The 21,037-nt window shown below is 39.6% G+C and overlaps 1 protein-coding gene across 4 annotated transcripts in view; it reads right to left on the bottom strand.

Annotated features, from left to right (window-relative positions):
- NUP50 (nucleoporin 50) overlaps positions 1–21,037 on the bottom strand; it is a 31,308-nt gene that overhangs the window by 5,711 nt on the left and 4,560 nt on the right. For 2 of the 4 annotated variants that reach the window (XM_006031649.3, XM_006031650.3), the window contains exons 3-7: positions 19,258–19,341; positions 13,046–13,241; positions 10,290–10,955; positions 4,087–4,165; positions 1,687–1,805 (exon numbers count right to left, since the gene is read on the bottom strand). In XM_006031649.3, coding sequence (XP_006031711.1) covers positions 1,687–1,805; positions 4,087–4,165; positions 10,290–10,955; positions 13,046–13,241; positions 19,258–19,341 — 1,144 coding nt within the window. The remainder of the gene's footprint in view (positions 1–1,686; positions 1,806–4,086; positions 4,166–10,289; positions 10,956–13,045; positions 13,242–19,257; positions 19,342–21,037) is intronic. The other 2 variants (XM_025213318.1, XM_025213317.1) reach the window with 1 other exon arrangement.

The following is a 21,037-nucleotide window of genomic DNA, read 5'->3' as shown; positions in this document are numbered from 1 at the left end:
AGAGAGGGGAGGGGGGGGGGGGGGGGGGGGGGGAAGGAGAATTCAGGCCCAAGTGGTGAGGGAGTGGGGCTAGGGCATGGGCAGGCACTGCACAGCCAGGGCAGGAAGCAGGACAGAGCAATGGCTTTCCAGGGAGTGCGGGGTGGTGGTGGTGGCTCCCGTGGCTGCATGCACCACAGGAGGGCAGGGGGGCTGTGTGTCCCCGGATTGGCATGTGGGGCAAAGGCAGTGCTGGGCTCTTCCCAGCCAGGTGCTGGGCTGGACTGGGCTGCACTTGGGGTGGGCGGTGGCAGCGCTAGGAGGCAGCTATGGCAGGGGTGGGACTGCAGCCACCCCAAAATTTGCTGTAGCCCCCCACCTCCACTCCCAATGCCACCGCCTGCCCTGAGCACAGCCCCAGCCTAGCCCCCACTGGCACAGCCCCCTGGTCCCAGCCCACAGAAGCAGATACCCTTGCCCCATGTGCAGATTCAGGGGCATGCCCCCCCATGCCCTTTCAGGCTGCATGCAGTGATGGGAGCTGCCACCCCTTCCCCATGCCCCCTGCATATGCCGTAGCTCCATCCAGCTCCCTGCCTGAGCTATGTAGTGCCTGCCTGCCTGCCTGCCCCCCCCTTCCCTGACAACAGACTTACCAGACCAGCTGGACCTGGATGCTCTCCAGGCTGCCAAGCAGTGCTGTGGCTGCATGTGTGCCATGTTGCGGCTGCATGAGTGCCCGGGGCATTTATCAGCCACATCAGCCCAAAAAGCCGATTGCTGATACTGTCAATTTTCCTTAAAATCAGTGCACCTCTAAGAAGAGTGAATGTTGCTTGTACAATCACCAAACGAACTCAATCTTCACATACTGTAAGTACTGAAGGCTGCAATGGAGGTGACGTTTAGTATAACATCCCATCCCATTGCTATACCCAAAGGAATAAATCCTTTATTCTGTCATTTATGGAAGCTAAATTCGCACTGCTACAATTTTTATGTGCATTACTGGCTTGCACAGGATGCATCTAATTTGGTGTTTATTGCTCTAAATCAGTGGTTTTCAACCTGTGGGGGTCTGTCTAAAGGGTCCATGAAAGAGAACTATGATTAATCAAAAGTATGCGAATACTCACACTTACAATTCAAAGGGATCCACACCTCCATTCAAAATATTTTGGGTCCACAAATGAAAAACGTTTGAAAACTATTTATTTAAATTGTTTTAGACTGAGTATCATATTCTGTTTCAATACTGAACCTTTAGAATTTTCCAAAGCTAGCTACCCCTTTAATTCTTTTATCAGTTGACTGCATTCACCTACCTTAAAGATGTAATAAAAAAAAGTGCATAAACAGAAAGGCTTACCAGATGTAAGCTGACATTCAGAGTTTTGTAACCTTACATTTCGTCTGCAACAATATTTGGCACATTTTCAAGGCTATATGCCAGATTTATACTAAAATAACCAGAAGCCTGGAGTGAAAAGCACTTGCCAAAGCTCCTCTGAATGCCATCATATACAGAACTGTTAAGATCACACATTAAAACTGCACTACTTGTCTTTGGTGTTTACAAACATGCAAGGAATACTATTAGTTCATGAGAGCTGCCAATGACTGACAGCACTGGACCCATCAGAAAAGTCACAATGCTCTTCAGTGAAGTTTAAAGTGATAACCCAGACTCAGAAGGAAATTACATACCTAAATTAGTATCTGCTCGCACTAACAGCTGAGTTTTCTCGTTTCCTGCAGGCTTCAAGTGCAGCGTTCCTATGCCCTTTTCTTTAAATTCATTATTTTTTTTGTAGAACAGTTTACACCTATGCAAAAGAGGTCACACACAATATTACTAGACAGGTAAAAATATTTTAAGAACTTCCCCAAATACACAATGCACTTCTCTATTTAAGTCTTAAGCATTTAATATCCTACAGCTTGATAACAAACCCCCCTACATATCCTGTCGCCTAAATCTCGTCTCATAAAATACATTTAGGTTTCTATTTCAACTACCCATTCCTGACAACCCTAAACCAGGGGAAAACCATTTGTATCGTTATTTCTGTGAAAATATGATTGATTAGGCTCCAAAGCCAACTTTGTAAAATTTCCGAAACAAACCGCAACCAAGCTATGAAAGCCTTGACATTCTTTTCAACACTTAAACCACATATACAGTACACAATATTTACACACAAGGACATCACGCCTCTGGTGCAAAGGGGGGCAAGACAATTAAGTTAAGAAAAAGTATTCAAATGTAAATATGTAGTACATGAGAAAATGCAGTACTGTATACCCCAAAACAGAATATGCACCTTGTCTTGGAAAAGCAGAATGAAGAGAAAAGATTTTTTTCAAGAGTTATGGCTGCACAGAGCAGGAACAGAGCCTAATCTTCAGTTGACTCATTTCCCTTCCTGCTTAAATAAAGCTACAACCTAGCTGCTCCAAAAGACTGGTCTCCTTGTATGGATTTGAGATTCTGAAAAAGAGCTAGTCTCCAAAGCTGTAAAAGAGAAGAAGAGAGACCAGAAGCAGCTAGCAGAAAGCAAAACTCCCCCTAAAAAGGGGCTAGTTTGATTAGCACATCAAGACTATTATTTTGACAGAGAGAGAGAGGTTAACACCTCTGGAGTGAAGCAGAATGAGCTATTAAGTCAAATGACTACCTTCACCATTTGAACAGTAATGCAACAGATGCTGAACTGGAGAAGGAATCAAAATAGGGTGCTTCCATCCTGGACAGTAACTCAGCTTGCCTACTTAAGGCACGCAGGTGGGGCAGATTGGGAAGGAAGGAAGGAGGAGGTGCGCTAGTATGCAAGTAAATATGGTCATCCCAGCCATTCTATAGGAATGAGCTAGAAAACGAGGAGTCAGTCAGTCTCGCATGATAAAATCAAAACTTAAGAAGCAACATCAGAGCACTCTTCAAAATAGGAGATTTGAACTTATTTAAGTCAAAACCTCTTAACTTCCAAATTTTTACCTGCTATGTTGAAAGTTATACTTTAAGCACCTTTCTTCAAAAATACTGAAAGATGGAAGCCCAATTTCGCAAAAGGTAAACAGATACATAACACCACCCACACACCATTTACTTCTACAGGACAATTCATGTGCTTGAAACTGAGCATGCACAGAAGGGGTGGAGGGTGGGAAGTCTTTTGCCATAAACAGCAATTACATCTGTGTTGAGAAATATGCTTTTTTTCCTGTCTCAAAATGTGTGTACACATGCATTGAGGTGTTTTTTGTGGCATAAAAGCAGCTGTTCTGTGAACTACTGTATCTTTCAAAGAGCAATTTCTTGAGTTTTTTTTAGCACCACAGGTAATAGCTGTAAAGTTACACATAGTGCACTAGGAGTCTCTTGGGTCCCCAGTTTTCCAGTACTTTATTCTCTACCACCTCCCTCCAAAGGCTCCTCCCTGATAGCTTGCTGCTGGATAGATGGTCAGGACACCCAGCACTGCTGTCCCCTTGCAAATGGCTCAGCTGACCATGTAGCTGTCCCCTGCCTCTGGCTTAAGCAGCAAGAAGTGTGGCTGCAGAGTACACCTTTGAGGCAACTTTGTGCACTCCAAGCAGGGAGCTGGAATATACAGATGTCTTTTTCCAGGATATTTGTAGCATTAGGAAGTTCTTAGGACGGCAACGGAATGCCTGTCTATACCCTTTGGAGCCTCAAATACTACAACTGCGCTTTTAATGGTTTTAGTTTAAGAACAGTCTCATGTCAAAACAATATTGCTTCAATATTAACAATGAAAAGCTAAAGTTAAATGAAAAATGTTTTAAGCACTGCAAACTATTTCAATGAGATAGGAATAAATACCCTGGCTTAAACTGAAGCTGGCACTCCTGAGTGAGATGTGCAAAACTGCAAAAGTAATCTTGCAGGAAAATCCCAAAAATCTGATGACGTATTGGTCTCCATTGTTCAATTTTGGCTCATATAAATTCAGTACCTCAAGAAGGTGAGGTTGTTGAAATAGAGTATAAACATCTGCAAATTTCTATTTAGATTTCTCAATTTAGGACAACACAGAAAATAAGCAACATGCTAAAATTAAACATTAAAAAGTGATCACTTACTTCTTAGAGTAGAAAGCATCATCTTCCTTTATTTCATTAACAACTACTTTGGGTGGTTCCTCCTCATCTTCATCTCCTCCTTAAATAAATATTTAACAGTCACAAACACCTCTCATGAAAGACCGATTTGAGGGTTCACTGTGTGTTATATATACAGATATTTTTCCAAATTAGATTGATATAGTATTTGGTCTTTTTCTAATGCTATTGTTATATTCCTTTGCATTAGAGCAATGGTTTTCAACCTTTGTTTTCATTTGCAGACCCCTAAAAAGTTTCAAATGAATTGTAAGTGTGGGTATCCACACACTTTTTGACTGATCATAGTCTACTTCTGTGGAACCCTTAGACAGTCTGCAGATTCCCAGGAGTACGCAGACCACAGGTTGAAAACCACTGCACAAGAGAATATTAAATGGAAAGCGTCAGAGAGTGATATTTTTTACTCTTGAATAGAGCAAGAAAAAAATCTCTCTCAAATAATTGATTGCTAAGGATATTGGATTAGCATTCTATAGGTCTGAAATATATACAGGCAGTCCTCAACTTGCAACGTTTCGAGTTACTTTTCACACTTACAATATTTATAAACAGACACCCCGTTTCAACTTCATGATGTCAGTTACCACTTTACAACGCTTGATCCGATGCGACACAACGCCAGCGAACAAGTTGGCTGCATTGCTCATCTCTCTGCAGAACATCTGTCCAAACTTACTTGGACGCTTTCTTTAAGAAAGCAGACAAGACTCCAGAAAAACCTGCAGCCAAGACTCCTGAGAAGACTCTAGCCAAGAGCCCTTCAAGAAGTCCAAAGTCACCTCAAAGAAGTCCTTCCAAATCAACAGGATTGCTATTTACAATACAAATACATTAATGTAGCTATATTACTCATCTATAATTGACTGAGTACAAAATTCTGGGGTATTTTTGGTGAAAACAGGGTACTGGGCCTTGGTTCAGGAACCAATCCCCCATTTATAACATTGTTTCTTATGAGAAAATTGGTTCCGAGTTACGTTTCGACTTAAGGTGCGGTTTCCAGGAACCAATTGTGTCATAAGTCTAAGGATTGCCTGTATATACATATATACACATACAAATATATAATACACATAACTATATATATATATAACTGTAAATCCAGAACAACACTTGGCCTGTCAGAACTTCGGAGACAAGAAGTTATTTGCCTAATATATATTCCAAGAACTGAATAGAAGAATACAAGAGAGTACATATGGTTAGGTAATCACGAGATGCCTTGACAGAGAGAGTACTTTGTCTAGTGAACCTAGGCTATGGGTGGTGTAGTCCCAGGGTGGATAAAATTCGATAAAAAAAAAAAAAAAAAAAAAAAAAAAAAAAAAAAAAAAAATTAAAAAACCATTTTTTTTTAATTTAATTGTATTATTTGGGTTTTTTTGGTTAAGATTTTTTAAAAATAAACCTATATAAAAGGTAATTCTAATTTAATATGTGTTGACATTCAAAGATACCATCATGGAATAGGGATTATTACTTGTAATTATATACATTTGAGCCACTATATTCATGTAACCTTTTTAGAAAAAAAGTTTTTATCAATAGGTCACAATAGGCCATGGGCTATATTAGGGGCCGAATCTTAAGGGGTTCCCAGAGGCTCTTCTACAGGTTAGTAAAGATTACAGAAAACTACTTTACCCAATGGGATTCAGTGCTCAGTCTAAAAGATCCCATTAAACATCTCTGCGATACTTAGTTTCAGTTTTCAAACTGTGGATTTTTCTCTTCAGAGAGAACATTCTTCTTAATAGTAGTATATGGAGGCAACAGACCTGATTATCTACCCACTTCAGCCCTACTGTCACAGAGTTTGTCACAGAGTCAAGCCCTTACATCTCTCTCTAAAAGTGCAAAGTTTCAAGAGGTTAAATCAGGGGTGGGCAAAATGCGGCCCGCCAGGCCATTCTATCCAGCCCGCGGGGCCCCTAAAAAACTTAGAAAATATGAATCTGCCCTGAGCTGCCTGTAATTTAACTCTGTTGCTCTCTCAGGACAGAACCAGCTGGATCTAGCACTATCTCCAGCTCATTTTCTTATCAATATTCTCAATGCTCGGTACCAGGGTCAATCCTTAACTGCTGAAGAGGAGTTGGCTAACATGGGCATCCACCAATCACCCCTCCATAATACCAACTATAATAAATTTCAGGGCTACGGGTGAACCATTCAAGAAATAAAATGTTTGCTGATGAAAGTTTAAAGGAAGTCACTTAAGACCTAGATCTACCAGAGAGAATTTAAGTGATAATCCAGCTTTTAACAGCAGTAGCTTCTTCTGTAGGTACAGAAAGAATATTTTCTTCCTTTGGACTAATTCATTCTAAATTAAGAAATCCCTTGGGAACTGAAAACACAGGAAAGCTTGTCTTTCTTATCCAGTCTATAAACAAACCGGAAGAGTAAGGTGAAGACCGAGTTTGCTGCATAGCCCAGTATTTCAAGTTTCTTATGCTGACCTGGCTGAAATTAATTTATTTAATTTTTGTTCAAAACACATTTCACATTTATAACTAAAATAGTAAAAAATTCAAAAAAATATATTTTTGTTTTGTTAAAATATATACACGTTTGCTGTTGAATAAAAAATATCCAAAATATTCCTTGTTGCTTTAGTTAAATAAAAAAAAATCTAAATGTCTGTTTTTTAGTGATAGTTATTTTCCTCCTAATACAGTGTGGCCAAAATATCCCAAATATCCATGATTAATCTAGGGAATTAGAGACAGTTCACCTCCCAATGACTTCACAAGTATCTGCTTTAGTTAGCTTTGGTAAATAAAATAAGAAAATCATAATTCAGTTTTCTGATGTAGCTGCAAAATTAATTTGAAAAAATATCAAAATAAATCACTGCTTTAAAATGTATAGTGTGTGTGTACCTTCTAAAATGAAACCTACATCTATCTCTGAGTTTTGAATAATATTTATTAAAGTTATATCAAACAACAAGAATGTACTTTTTGTAGAAAATGATTAAATCAAGGCTTCCAGACCAGTAATTTAAATCTATTTGATTTAAATCAAATCCACCCTATCTAGTCCCTCAGCTGGCCGAAGCTGGGGTAACTGGGGCTGCTAGAAGCTGCTTGCAGGAAGCTCTGACACTACTCAGAGATTAGTGCTATGTTTTAGTGAGAAGTCTAGGGTGAGATACCTCTAAGTTTTTGTGGTTAAGCTGACATATTCTTTTTCAACCTATAGTAACTGTTTAAGAAGTTAGTCCATGGAAAAGAAATATTAATCTGTTCTCAATGGGTGAGCAACAAAACAGTGGAAAGAAGTGGAGCTAATGGTGCTCCAAGTATATAAACCACCCCGGTTTATCACAATATTCCGTGGATTAATTATATTTTTCATACACCACTTCATAAGTAGTATGAAGAAAGTGCTGAAGAAAGTGTTTTTCTTAAATATCATCTTTGATTTAAAGTGCCCAGATATAGTCCCCACACACTGCCAGAAAATGTAAATGAACTCAAAGTTTTGGCAGCTACAAGGATATTTCTTGGATAGTAAAAATAGTGTTCTGTTAACCACTCCAGCCCATATTAAATGTTATTTTCATCTATGTTTTGCCAGTTCAGATTTTAAAATTTTAGATTTTTTAAATTATTTTTAAAAGCTCAGATGTTTTTGGGTAGAGAAGCAATGGGAGTTTTGGGCAGGTTCTCTCTAAAAGTGTTCTACAGAGCCTGAAGTTTATTAGATGCCTACTAGACAGGTATTACTAGACCCCTGAATTAAAACTATGTGAATAATCTACACTAAAATGACAACAAGTTAAGAGCTTGGTCTTTCCCCAACTCTCCACTCACTAGGATTTCTATTTAGAAGCTACACCTAACTCACAATACAATACACAGTACTAAGAGAAAAACTGAGTTTTCAAAACTCCACAGTTCCTTAAATGCTCATGACAAACAGCAATGGAACTGGTCAGCCTTATCAATTTCATGTTGCAGCTTTGTGACAAAATTACTGAGAACTGCAGTGAAGCTGAAGCTGCCTGCGTGGTCAGGAAAACTAACATTTCAGCTTGCATATGGCTCACAAAACAGTCTCTTATCCTTCTGAATAAGTCCCAATTCTACAGAAACCGGACTTTCTACGCACCTCCCTGCGTTAGGTGTGGAAGAAATTTAAAAAGGCTTCCCTGGAAGGGCTTCAAAACCAGGAACAAGCTTCACATAAGCATCATATCCACCTCTGCTTATGTGGAAAGCTAGTTCTTACTATTAAATTCAACTTCAGAATTAAAATGTTGTCAACAGGAGTAAGCAGTCAGCATGTCTAAATTCCTGCAGTACTAATAACTTACAACCTTCTGAGGCAGAGCAAGGAAAAATAGGAAACCAACTTGAAAGAAAACATGAGTTTCTCATAAACAACTGAATTAGTATTGCACTTATTTTAAAATAAGTGCTGTAAAAAGGAACACACATACAGAAAAAAAATCACATCTTTATGCCTCATTATAGTAGTATAAAAATAAGATCCTTTTATTAGATCTACATTGCTAAAATGAGGACTAAGGATACTGTGATTATCAGTGCTGCTTTGGTAACAGCACTCCCCTCCCTCCCCCCCTCCCAGTGTGAGAAGTATATAATAATTGCTAAAAGTTATATTTATCACTATATTGTAATTTATAGATTATACTGGACAATGCAACTTTATCTGTATTACAACATGTTTATCTAATTTAAGGTGTACTTGAAGCTCTGGGCTAACTAGTTTTAAATATAAGAACCAATTACCATGGGTTTGCAACCCAGAATTTCAAATATACTGTAGCAGGGCACTAGGGTGCCTGCTACTTGGAGAACTGGGATAACCCCTGCAGGTGCTGGTTGCTGAGGCAACTAAAGGGCTCACACCTGCTCACACCAATGGCTCACAGCTGCCTAGCTAGCTAACAAGAAGGGGCAGGGCCTGGCTCCTATATAAACCACAGGCAAGAGGCAGTTCCCTACCAGCAGCCAAGGCAGAAGAAGCTCCCTGCCAGAAAGAGACGAGAAGCCTGAATGCCAGAGCAGCATTGGTCCCTGCGGTGGCATAGAGAACCCTGGTAGGCTTGAGCATAGTTATAGCTGGAGGTTTATTTGTGTTGTAGCCCAGGGGCTTGTGTTTATGTTACTATTTGTTACACCGGTGGTTTGGGTGAGGCTATTAGGGGTTGGAGGATGCCTCGTAGGGACTCACAGTAGAGTGGGGACCCCAGTGCCAGTGATGGCGCAGCATTTGGGGTACACAGACCCCAGCCCCAGGGAGGGGCAGTTGAGAAGACCCTGAGAGAAGGGCGGCGTTACTGGGAAGGGAGAGCGCGAGAGAGACGGGACTGCAGAGAGCCTGAGTGCCAGAGAGGGCGTGAAGACGGAGAGAGGGACAGAACAACGTCCATTACATCTGCGAGGCTTGGGGCAAAATATTGGGGTGGCAGGAGCCACGCATAGCCCATAAGGCATGGGTGCATGGTACACTTGTGACAGGAGAACTGTGGCCAAGAGGACAGAAGGTAGCCTCCCTATAAGATATATAAAATCAAAGATGTGTTGGGCGAGAATCAGAGGGTGCAAGACAGCAGCTTGGAATGGTAAAGGAGGCAACAGGGGGGAGCACGGTGACCCTGATGTCCCTCCTGTTACATACATCTTAAATTAGATACATACATATCTAGTACAGATAAAGTTACATTACTATCTTTTATATTCATCATTACATTGAACTATAATATTTAAAATGATCGTATTTCCCATATTACTTTAAAAAAGTTGCTGTCCCCGCTTTCCCCCCACAAACACACACACAGCATGACATGACAAGTCGTCATGATGCTCAAATTGCAAGTTTGGCAGAACATCAAGATTTCAGCAGTCTCCTATGCAAATAAAGTACAAGTCATCAAGGGGAAAAAAATTCAGCGCATAAATTAAAAAAAAAATTAAAATGTCTAATCAGTAGTCTGTCATTGATGAGCTAATAAGCAATATCACTAAACTTGAATTTCTTGGTCATGTGGGGCAAATGTTCAGTAGTGAAAAATAAGCGGGCAGTGATAAATGGCCTGTTTAACCCGCAACAAATAATGAAGCATCATGTTATGTGCTCACAATTTAAAATTTTATTTTTTGAAAGGAAAAGAAATCAGAATTTACCTTTATCATCACTACTACCACTTTCTGTCTGAGCCTCCAATACATTGGTTGGAAGTGGAGTAACAGACTTTGTCTGACTTGTATCTTTTCCAAATAGACGGGAATTCCCAGGGGAGAAGGAGAAACTACTTAGCGTTCCAGAACCAAGGGAACCCAAAACAGAACTGTCAACTTTCTTGCCAAAATTAAATGAGACCGTTGATGCAACTCCTGGTGTTGGTTCTCTGTTCTTTTCTGACACAGATTCCATTTTCTTGTCTGATGTATCCTCAGTTTTGTTGCTATTAAACAAAAATGTTGATCCTTGCTGAAGTTTTAAAGTCCCAAATGTAGAAACAGACTGAGTTCCAGGTGTTGTCTTGTTATTTTCATTCTCAGAACCGCTATCACTACTGCTTCCATACTGTTGTTCAATGTTTGCTAAATATTTCTCATAGTCTCTAAAGATAGGTGTCAGATCACACAGTGGATTTGTGTTCACATGCTTTACTATCCAGTCACGCACAGAACAGTTTAGTGCAGTTAAGTGTTCATAATAAAGACTACAGCTACACATTTTACTCTGAGGGTAACCAGATGACTGCTGACTGCCACCATTAGCTTTTGGACTTGCAGTCTTTTTCTCAACCAAGCCAGTAGCAGTTGGACCATTGGATGTAGCAGACCCTGTTACAAAAAAAATAAAATAAAGAGGGGAAAAAAAATAAAAATCAACTGTAACATTTGAGCCCTCCTATTCTCCAAAAGGGCAGTGCATTAAAAAAAGATTTATTTTCCTTTCAAATTTTATATATCAAATAATCTGTATTCTTGCTCAATTAAGCCCCCATGAGGTCTCTTAACTAGTATCTCAATCCTTTACAACAGTGGTTCTCAAACTCTTTTTTTTTTTTTTTCCATGGACCACTTGAAAATCACTGATGGTCTTGGCAGACCACTTAATCTCCATCATCAGAACAAATAAATCAAGTGCAGGGCCAAGTACAAATATTCTCAATTTTTCCACAACCTTCCTGCGGACCAGTTTGAGAACCTCTGCTTTACAACATTCCACTAAGTGACGATAGAGCAAGCAACATGCCTAAAAGTAAATAGTTACCATGGACAGCTAGACACACAACACCTACACCAGGATAGCTTTATTCTCTCCCTCCCGCCAGAAATTCTAAATCAGATTCAAGTTACGCTACCAAAGAGGTTTATCTGTCTAGTCCATGTTCACACCAGCTGCAGGAAAGTGAATTAAATAAAGCTTTTTCTATTTTCATTATTAATTTGTGTCAAAGTTTGAGAGATCTGAATCTAAACTGAGGCATGTTTCATACTGCACTCCCCTAAAGTTATTAAAATGCAAGTTTTGTATTACACCTAACTACTAAAATGAATTTCACTCTAAGTAGATGCATACTATAATTTTAGTAATAATAAAATAAGGCTCCAACATATTATGAAAATGTGAAGTTATTAATTTTAAATGCAGGTACTCCTCACTTAACATCATCCCGGTTCATGTTGTTTCATTATGATGTCGCTGATCTACTAGAGAACATACTCATTTAAAGTTGCGCAATGTTCGGTTATAATGTTTGTTTGCTGCCTGCTAGTAGGTAACTACTGTGATATAACTGGATTTGCTTGACATGGCAGTTGTTCTTGAAAAATGCAACTTTAAGCAAAACAAAGTTAAGTGAGAAGTAGCTGTACTGGGGCTAAAAGCATTTTTAACTTGCACAATAGTTTTATGGGTTCCCACCTATCCTTTAATTAGTTAGGAGTTGAAAAAACCCCAACAACACAGAAGTACAGAACATTTTCAGATTATTCTTACTTCATGAAGAATATTCTTTCAGAAGTTGTTGCAAGCAATTTTAAGTAGAAAAATAGGGAATAAAGTTGTCAATCACAATTTTAATACGATCTTGAAAAGCCTAAGTTATTGCATTAGTTGTGGAGAAAAAACAAAAAGAAAAACCAGAATGAAAAACCCCAGGAACAATTCCTCTACTACACTAAAGGAAATAAGCTGCCTGACAACTTTAGCAAAAACTTAACATGTTCAGTTTGAGTTTAAAGTGATCAGTAAACTATTTCACGTGTGCCAAAGTGTATGAAAGAATTCCTGAGATTTGAAAGTCACAAGTTAAATCTCTTTATTCAAGTAGTTAAGGATTATCTGATCTACATTTCAATAAAATGAATTTTGTGTGTGTAACTCTTTCAATTGTATACACTTAATGGGTATGCCTATTCATTTTCTTGTTGACCCTAACATGACTGGCATGTGGTTTGCAATTGACCTTATTAGAAGGGCAGACATACCTATCAAATTTTATTCTTTTGCTGGTTTTGCGAATGATAGTCTGATTTTAAAAAGATGCTGTTTCCCATCAGCAGTGGCTCACAACGTTAACATAATATAAATCAAAAGACCCCACCACCTTCAACTTACACTACTACTGAATCTGAATATGAACTTGTTTCCAAAAATCCAATTTTGGGGAATCAAATTAAATATTTAATGCCTTTCCTGCCTACCTTTCTAGTTTTTGTAAGAAACCACAGAAAGGGGGTGGGGGAGTAGGGAGGATGGAAAGGAAGTTTCATATTCCAATCTCCCTCCCCAAAACCAAGAGGGTAAACAAAAAATATGAATTTATATTTATACAAAGTTTGAACCATCACATTAACTCAAATTCAAGAATAAAATTGTCACTAACTCTAAAACTCAGCACAGTTAAACTTATAAGTCAACTTACCAAATACAGACTGGGTTTCAGAAGTTGTCTTTAAACTGATGAAAGGTGGAGTATTAGAAATGCCACTGCTTCCATTAGATAGCCCTTCTAAAGGCTTTAATCCTGTACCATTACCGAATCCAGTGAAGCCACCTCCTCCTTTTGCAGAAGGTATAATGAAACCTTTAAACCCTTTAAAAGCTCCTCCACTTTCAGACTGGGAAAAAAAGCCAGAAATATAGGCAGTTACACATACCTCTTCCAAAAAATCAAATCAAATCCCCCACATACTTAATATTGGTCAAACACAAGTTCTTAAAACAACGCTGCTGTCATAAGTACCTCACACAGTACTGAATCCTTATGAGAGAAAGCAGTGGATCACTGTTTTTAGTTCACTATATTGGATAAACATTCTAAACCATTCTTAATATCAAATATTTAATACTGTTCACCTGAAATCAAAACACAAATAGAATAAGTTCACATATAAATTTTGGAAAACTATACTCAACAAATGCCTGTGCTACCACAATCAACATCTTGAGAGGAACAGAAGAAACTCATGCTTACTTCAAAAATATGAAAATAAAATTTCAGAACTAAACGTATAAGGCCAGCAATAAACAAGTAGGAAAGGCTCTACTTCTAGAGCATTATAGAAAGCAGAAAGTCATTACTAACTAAATATTGTACTAATACCGTTAGAACAGTTTAATCTTATAGCAAGAATGTGTTTTGCTTCTATAAAAGGAAGCATTCAGCAATGTTGATGCCAGTAAACCATAAACTATATTATTTTTCATATAAAGTTTGAAGTCTTCTTGCATCCAAAATTTATTCTGGTTTTCACTTGATCACTATTTAATTATTTTAGTCGAGCTGTTTGGGGAACTATTCAAATTAAAGTAAAAAAAAATGAACTTGTATCTGTCCCTCTGCCCAGTTGGAGAGGGATTAATATGAGAAGGTACCAACTGAGTGGACATTTGTTCTCTCTTCCTTTATATTATAAGGAAAATTCTAGAAAGCAGAAAAAGTGACCGTATTTACTCAAATATAAAATGACCCTGAAAAAGACAAACCCCAATAATTACTTTCTATTTATAGAAAATTTATAAATGTGTTGTTATTTTCCAGACAAGGTTCCTTGGGTGAATTTGATATCTTTTATTAGACCAACCCAAATAGTTGGAGAAGAGTTATTAAGCAAGCTTTCGGGTTCAAAAACCCTTCGTCAGGCTAAGGAAGTTTCAGCAGTTGGTGTGTGCTCTTCCTGAATGGAATGAAAAGTAAACAAGCCAGGGGCTGGGCTGGGCTGGGGAGTCAGTTGCCAGGCAGATTATAATGTATCAAAAATCCAATCTATGTTTAGTCCATGAACTCTAGTATCCAGGAGGTTGATGAAATGGAGCTCATAGGCTTGTCTCTGGGAAGTGCTGTGTAAGTTTGCCTTGAGGATCAGGACAGAGATTGGAGAGAGTGTGGCCCTCCAGCGAGAAATATGCCCCCGGTAATTGGGTATTTCTGTCTTTCTGTCATTCTGGTGCGCAGTTGTTGTTTGGTCTCTCCTACATATTTTCCATCAGGGCATTTGATGCATTGGATGAGGTGTATTACATTTCTGGAGGTGCAGCTGTAAGATCCTGGGATGCTGATGGCTCTGTTGTGGGGTGTAGTAATAGTGGGGGGGGTGGAGATGTGTTGGCAGGTTTTGCATTTCTTATCATGGCACGGTCTGGATCCTTTTGGTGTGTTCTGGGCTTGAAGAAGTTTGCTTCTGGTGATGAGGTTGTTATTTTCCAGGCACAAAAAATAATTATTGGAGGCTTGCCTCAAATTTGTTCCCCTCCCACTGCTATAGCAGGGGAAACAAATTTGGGACAGTGGGGAGCCAGGTAGCCCCCTTGTCCTCTCCACCCCCCCCCCCCCCCACCACACCCCTCTCCCCCTCCCCCCCCCCCCCCCCCTCCACATACCTCCTTCACTCCTGCAGCCCCTCCCCTACTTAGTGTCAGATCCTGCTTTCTCTGAGCACACAGAAGTGACAGGCAAATCTAAAAACATTGACTTTGTACTATGGTTACCCACAGACTTTATGCACCCAGAATTGATGTGTTTTTCCTCTGGCCCCTCCCCCCACCAAAAAAACAACCCCCAAACAAACAAAAAAACTACTGCAAGTTTTAGCTCAGGTACTTCATAAATACATTTTCAGGCAGCACTTTCATCCTACTTGTATAGAAGACAAACTATGCATGATATTAGTCCAAAGACAAAGGCTCGTGATTTACCATATAGTTTATTGGGAGCCAACACCATTTCAAGCCATGGTGACCCCACACCTCAGCAGTGCTGAGTATGTGTGTTTACTTCTGGCACCACCCACTCATGACTAGAATCGGGTGTTCTTGTCATGAGTCCTGGGATCCTTAAAAAATGTATATGCAGATGAGGCACGGAGCAACCTGGTCCAGCTCCACCTCATGGAGCACAGGGCCACACTAATATGCAACAGGCTGAGAAAGAAGCTGACAGAGGGATCCTGGGTAAACTGTCTGGGGTTCCATTTAGTGATGTTTCCCAGACACTTAAGGCTGGTGAAGAAACAGAAATCAATGGAAATGGAAAACATCACAACTATGGGAGCAGAGAGGAAATTAAGATGTATGTAGTGGCTTGTATTCTTGGAAACACAAGAAGTCCAAAACACTGACTTCGAGATAAACATATATAGTAATTTACATATATGCAATTATTACAGACTTAGTTTATGTAGAAGTCATGCACTTTCACTTCTTGCACAGTTCTGCAAGTTGCAGCACAGGCACTCTATTAAAAACTTTTGGGCACCACTTTTGTACCTCCTTATATATAGTACAAACTTTTAAAATTTATTATTAAATTTTGTGTGTCAGCCCTAATTAGCCAAATCCATTCCAAATTCCATCACCTGATAATAGTCCAAAAACAAGAGGCTCATGATTTATCATATAGTTCACTGGGCAGGGTCCCAGCAGTCACCAGCATTTCGAGCCATGGTGACCCCTCGGCCTGCACTGTTCTGGTATGCAAATACAAGACAAGGGGCATTTTTCCCATGCTGGATTGAGGAGCAGGAGAGAGAAGGAACCTTGTCTTATATTCAAGAAAATACAATATTAAACTTCAAAAACAGGTACTTTTCCCTTCAACAATGTGCGTCAACTAAAGGGGCAAAAATACTTGTAAATAACAGAAAACTGAAGGTTATCTTCTAAAGGGAAAGAAAGAATACAGTTGAATGAGGGAGAGAAACAACTTGTTTTTAAGACATTTTCCATGCCATAATGCCTAGTTAAAGGGGGGGGGGGGTAATAAAAAAGTTTTAAACTAAACCCAAAATGTCTACTCAGGGTTTATTAATACAAGTATGTCACTACAGCAACCAAAGCACCAATACAAATCCATCCAAATTCAAAGCAATAGGAACAGGTCACTACCGAACAAACTATTTAATCTTCAGAACCAGCACCTCCTAGGTAGCAAAAGAGATCAGATTTAGCAGGTGTTAAAACAATTTTCCTATTATTACTTTAGTTTTCCTAGGCCAGCTGAAATACTATTACAGAGTGTACACACAGCAAGCAGTAGGTGTTATTTGGTTACAAGCCTTCTGAATCTCAAGAACTAATCCATCCCTTTTTTTTTTTTTTTTAAATCAAAAGAATTTACAACTAAGGCAAGGGTATCTGAAGAAACCAGTTCCAGCAGTTTAAGTTACTTTAATGATAGCTTAATATTTAATGAGAAGAAAACACCTATAGTTTGCTTAAAATTTTTAATTGTTTTATAGCCAGATGACAGGATTCTTCATGGTAACAGAAGTCAGAAGACAAAAAAAAATTAAACTACGGTAGAAGACAGCTCAGAAAAAACCCTCTATATTTCCTTGTTCCCTTATAAACTTTGCTGTTCCTTCTACTGTTTAAGTGACTTCTTTATATGGTTGGCATCAGTGCAAGAAGCATATTTAGAAAGCCCCACGGAAATTACAAAAGTTAGCTTTAGACCATATTACACTATTTACAATTTCTGAGAACTGCTTTACTATAAAACTCTTGAGCTTACTGAGCTACAGCACTCTGCCTTAGTTGTTTGCTTTTAAAAATTTATACAAAATAGTAAGCAGGTTTCTTTTCTATCAATAAAAATTGAAGATATAGTTCTTTTGAATTTTATCTAAACTAAGGCCTTGTACAGACATTTAATTTCTCCCGAAACAGTCACTGCTCTCCCAGGAGAAGTCACCAGTGTATAAGATGTTCAGGCTCTCTCCCCCAGGGTAAAAATGGGCTCTCCAAAAGAAAAATAACCTGGGAACAATCAGAGTTAGATCACTCTCAAGGGAGTTTCTCCTGGGAAAGTGAAAGTTTGTACAGACTGGAGTGTAAGTTGACAATCACAAGCAGCTTCTGAGTGCAGAGTAAAGATACCTATTCTACTTGTGCACTACTTTTCAAACTGTAAAGGCCATTTGCATGTGGCTACTGGTAGTTATGACTTACAGAACAGTTCAGATTCATGGTATTACTTTTCTAGGAAGACAGGCATGATTGATATATTTTTTTTGCATGTAGAAAAGCAATAATGAGTTTAAAAGTTTTGAGAGATTAAATGAGCGGAGCAGTTTTTCAACAGATGTCATTTAAAGTGCTTTTACCTCCCAACCTCAAGATATCTTCCCCAAAAAGCTGAAACTGGAGACAAAACCCGAGTTCAATTGCACACAAGTTTCCTGTGTAATGTTAAATTTGTTCATATTTGCATATGCATTGCCAGTCTTTAATGTATAATCACATATAATCATCTTCCTACAGAACACCTGCATCATTCAAGACAAGAGAACTGACAATGCTTGCCTAGTGAGCAATTATGCAGAATTTTTGTTATCCTCATTCCATGTATAGGTCTGTCTTCTTTACTGCTTAGTACTCAAAGCTTACTCTGAGACAAACCAAATGAGACAGGGTGTCTAATAAAGAAGTATGCAACCTGTGAATTAAATGTATTATGGTAGTTTTAGAAGAGAACTTTTTTGCATTCACAGGTTTCAAGTATTTTGGTTTTACAGCATTAATATTAGTTCCCCGTGTGTGTGTGTGTGGAACTTTCTAGCTTAAAAAATCAGCTGAAACAGACTCTACTACATAGAATATATTAATATACTTAAAATTCATGAGCAGAGGGATGGCAAAACTCCATACTGGGTCCCCTTCCAAACCCTAGAAGGGAGTGGTGTCTTGTCCAGTTCCTTCAAGTTTGCTGCTAGGCTCTGTTTTCCTCATCCTGACTTCTTGTCTGATCTGCCCAAGTAGAGGAGGAATCCAGGGAAGAAGACTGGAAGCCTGTCTCCTTGTCTCCTCTTCTTTGGCTCCTGTTCCACTTTGCTCAGTCCAACTTGTGGAGTTGGACTGTTCTCAGTAGTGGCAGATGATAGAACAAGGAGCAAGTCTCAAGTTGGCAGCAGGGGAAGCTTAGGTTCTACAGAAGGAAACTCTCTCACTAGGTAGGTAGTAAAGCACTGGAACAGGTTATACAGAGGCAGAATCTCTATCCTTGAAGGTTTTTAAGACCCAACTGGACAAAGCCCTGGCTGGGATGTTCCTGCTTTGAGCAGGGGGTTGGATTAGATGACCTCCTGAGGTCCCTTCCAACCCTAATTTGTACGATTCTATGTTAACTAAGGAAAGATCTCTAATTTTTGTCCCCGTAGATGCCTTCTTAGGAAGAACAAAATCACTTTGGCTAAGTTTTAAAAACAAATAAACCAAAACAAACAAAAGCACAAAAAAGACATCCATGATAGAGACTTTCAGACCAGATCTAAACATTGGCAAATATGTACACAGATGAAACCAGGAAAGTGTTGGGCCAACTTCATTAAGTTGGCTACCAACCCCACCTATAATCAGAAAGTTCTAAAACTTTTTCTATGAAGATGAAACTGAACCTTTACAGATGTCTGCTTGCACACCTCCACCTTTAGAAGATAAATTGTTCAAAGAATTTTAGAACCATCATCCCCTTAGACTGGAAACGGACAGTGCAGATATTGTTGTAATTCAATTTCCACCATTGCTACAGGACCTTTACATAAACTTCCTACACTTGCAAAATCACAGAAAGAATCTACAATGAGGAATCACTATGAAGGACATGTCACATTTCTCAGTCTTAAGTGGCTTAGTTACCTCAGACGCAACATTTCGGCGCTTTGCTTTCTTAATAGCTCTGTTCTTCAGGACTTCTTCACTAGCTATTGAAAAAGTTCCCACCTGTAGAAAATGTACAAAATTTCAGAATCAATAGTGAGAATCTCAAAACAAAGGCCAATGTGATTTGGAAAAAAATCTTCTAATAGCAGTGTGGGTATGGCAGCCAAAATGACCAATAAGATACACTGACTATTAGTATAAAACGGTATACCTGGCTTTTTGCTTCTTGCCCCATCTTCAAATAGGGAATATTACGGGCCTGTTCATAAACTGGTTCTAGCTATGGCAAATAAAGACAGCTGTGGGAAAGTACTCCTCTATGCTAACGACGCCCTCTTTCAACCCTGCAGGCCAGAAGAATGGCACCAGGTCAGTCCATGAGCTCAACCCAGGTGCATGGGGTGGGAACAGCTGGGGTCTGATTCCTATACACAAGGCCAGGCCAGTCAGGACCAATCCAGATGCACAGGTCCAGAAATTTGGTGGCAGGGAAGCACTGGCAGTGTCAATGCCACTGCTCCTACACCAAATTTCTGGACTTGAGGGGAGGGGCTGGGGTATAAAATGCCACTGGGGACTCATTTCAGCAGCAGCAGGGCAAAAAACAGCTGCATTAACCACCCCGTTCCTAGGGCAACACAGGGGCTCAGACACCCGTGATACCAAACTGAGTCTAGATCTGGTCCTGCAAGGAAGCTGAGAGCATGATCCTAGCCTGGTATGGGAGGTAAGGGGAGGAGGGAGGGGAAGAGGAAACAAAAGTGAAGTAAACAGCTGGGGTGCTTCTGCCATCCCATGTAGCTGTTTGCTGTGGCTCTTTATATTCCCCAGCAAACCATGGGGGGGGTGGAATCAGGAACCTAAAGCTGAAGAACCTGAGGTCTACTGCATGACTTGTTGATAGATAACAAAAGAGCATGCTTTATAGCAGTGTTTCTCAGCTCATGGGTCATGACCCAAATGTGAGTCCCACGAATATATGAAAGGCTCGCAGACAAACTTTAAAAATGGATTCTCCTTTAAAGGAGAAAAATATAGGAAACTGTGGCTATTCCTCTGCAGCCTGCAAGGAGCTGCTTGGGGTTCCCCATGCCCCCCACACACCCTACCCTGCCCAACACACCCACCCCACAGCCCACACACTGGGGGCAGTGAGTCGGGAGTGACAGGCAGTAAGTCAAGACTGGCCACTGATGTTTTCAAATGGGTCCTGGTGCAAAAATGGCTGAGAACCATTGCTTTATAAAAGTCCATTTTGCACTAAAAACACAGCACGTATTCTTACTTCTGGGTGAAATGTGTGCTCTTGCAAGTGCCCCCACCCTACCACTGAGGAACTATATAAAATGTACCAAGTTAACCTCAGAATTATCTATTTCTTAGCTACCGTTTACCTACAGTACTTATGCGAAGGCACAAAGATTTGAACAGAAATTCTATTTAAATATTAAGTCTTACTAGTGGCACAAGAGTCCACTCCATAACTTTTGAGTATCAAAATTGTGATGTTCGCAACGTTGATAAGTTCCATTCAAGTTCTCTTACCCCCATACAGAGGCCAAATTTTTTAGGTATTTAAACAGATCACAAATCTTGGTTATTGTTATAAACTCCATTACCTTACTCTAGGCCCAAGGTGTCAAATACTATCACTAACCATCCAGAGTGCCAAACTACTGGAAATTGTGGGGCATGGTGAGGGAGGATTTTGGCCTGCTGCCGAATATGGAGTCTGTAGGCCATGCTGGAAATAGAC

The sequence above is a fragment of the Alligator sinensis genome, unplaced genomic scaffold, assembly GCF_000455745.1.
Source record: "Alligator sinensis unplaced genomic scaffold, ASM45574v1 scaffold806_1, whole genome shotgun sequence".
NCBI classification, from domain to species: Eukaryota; Metazoa; Chordata; order Crocodylia; family Alligatoridae; genus Alligator; species Alligator sinensis.
This window is presented reverse-complemented; position numbering and strand designations above follow the sequence as displayed.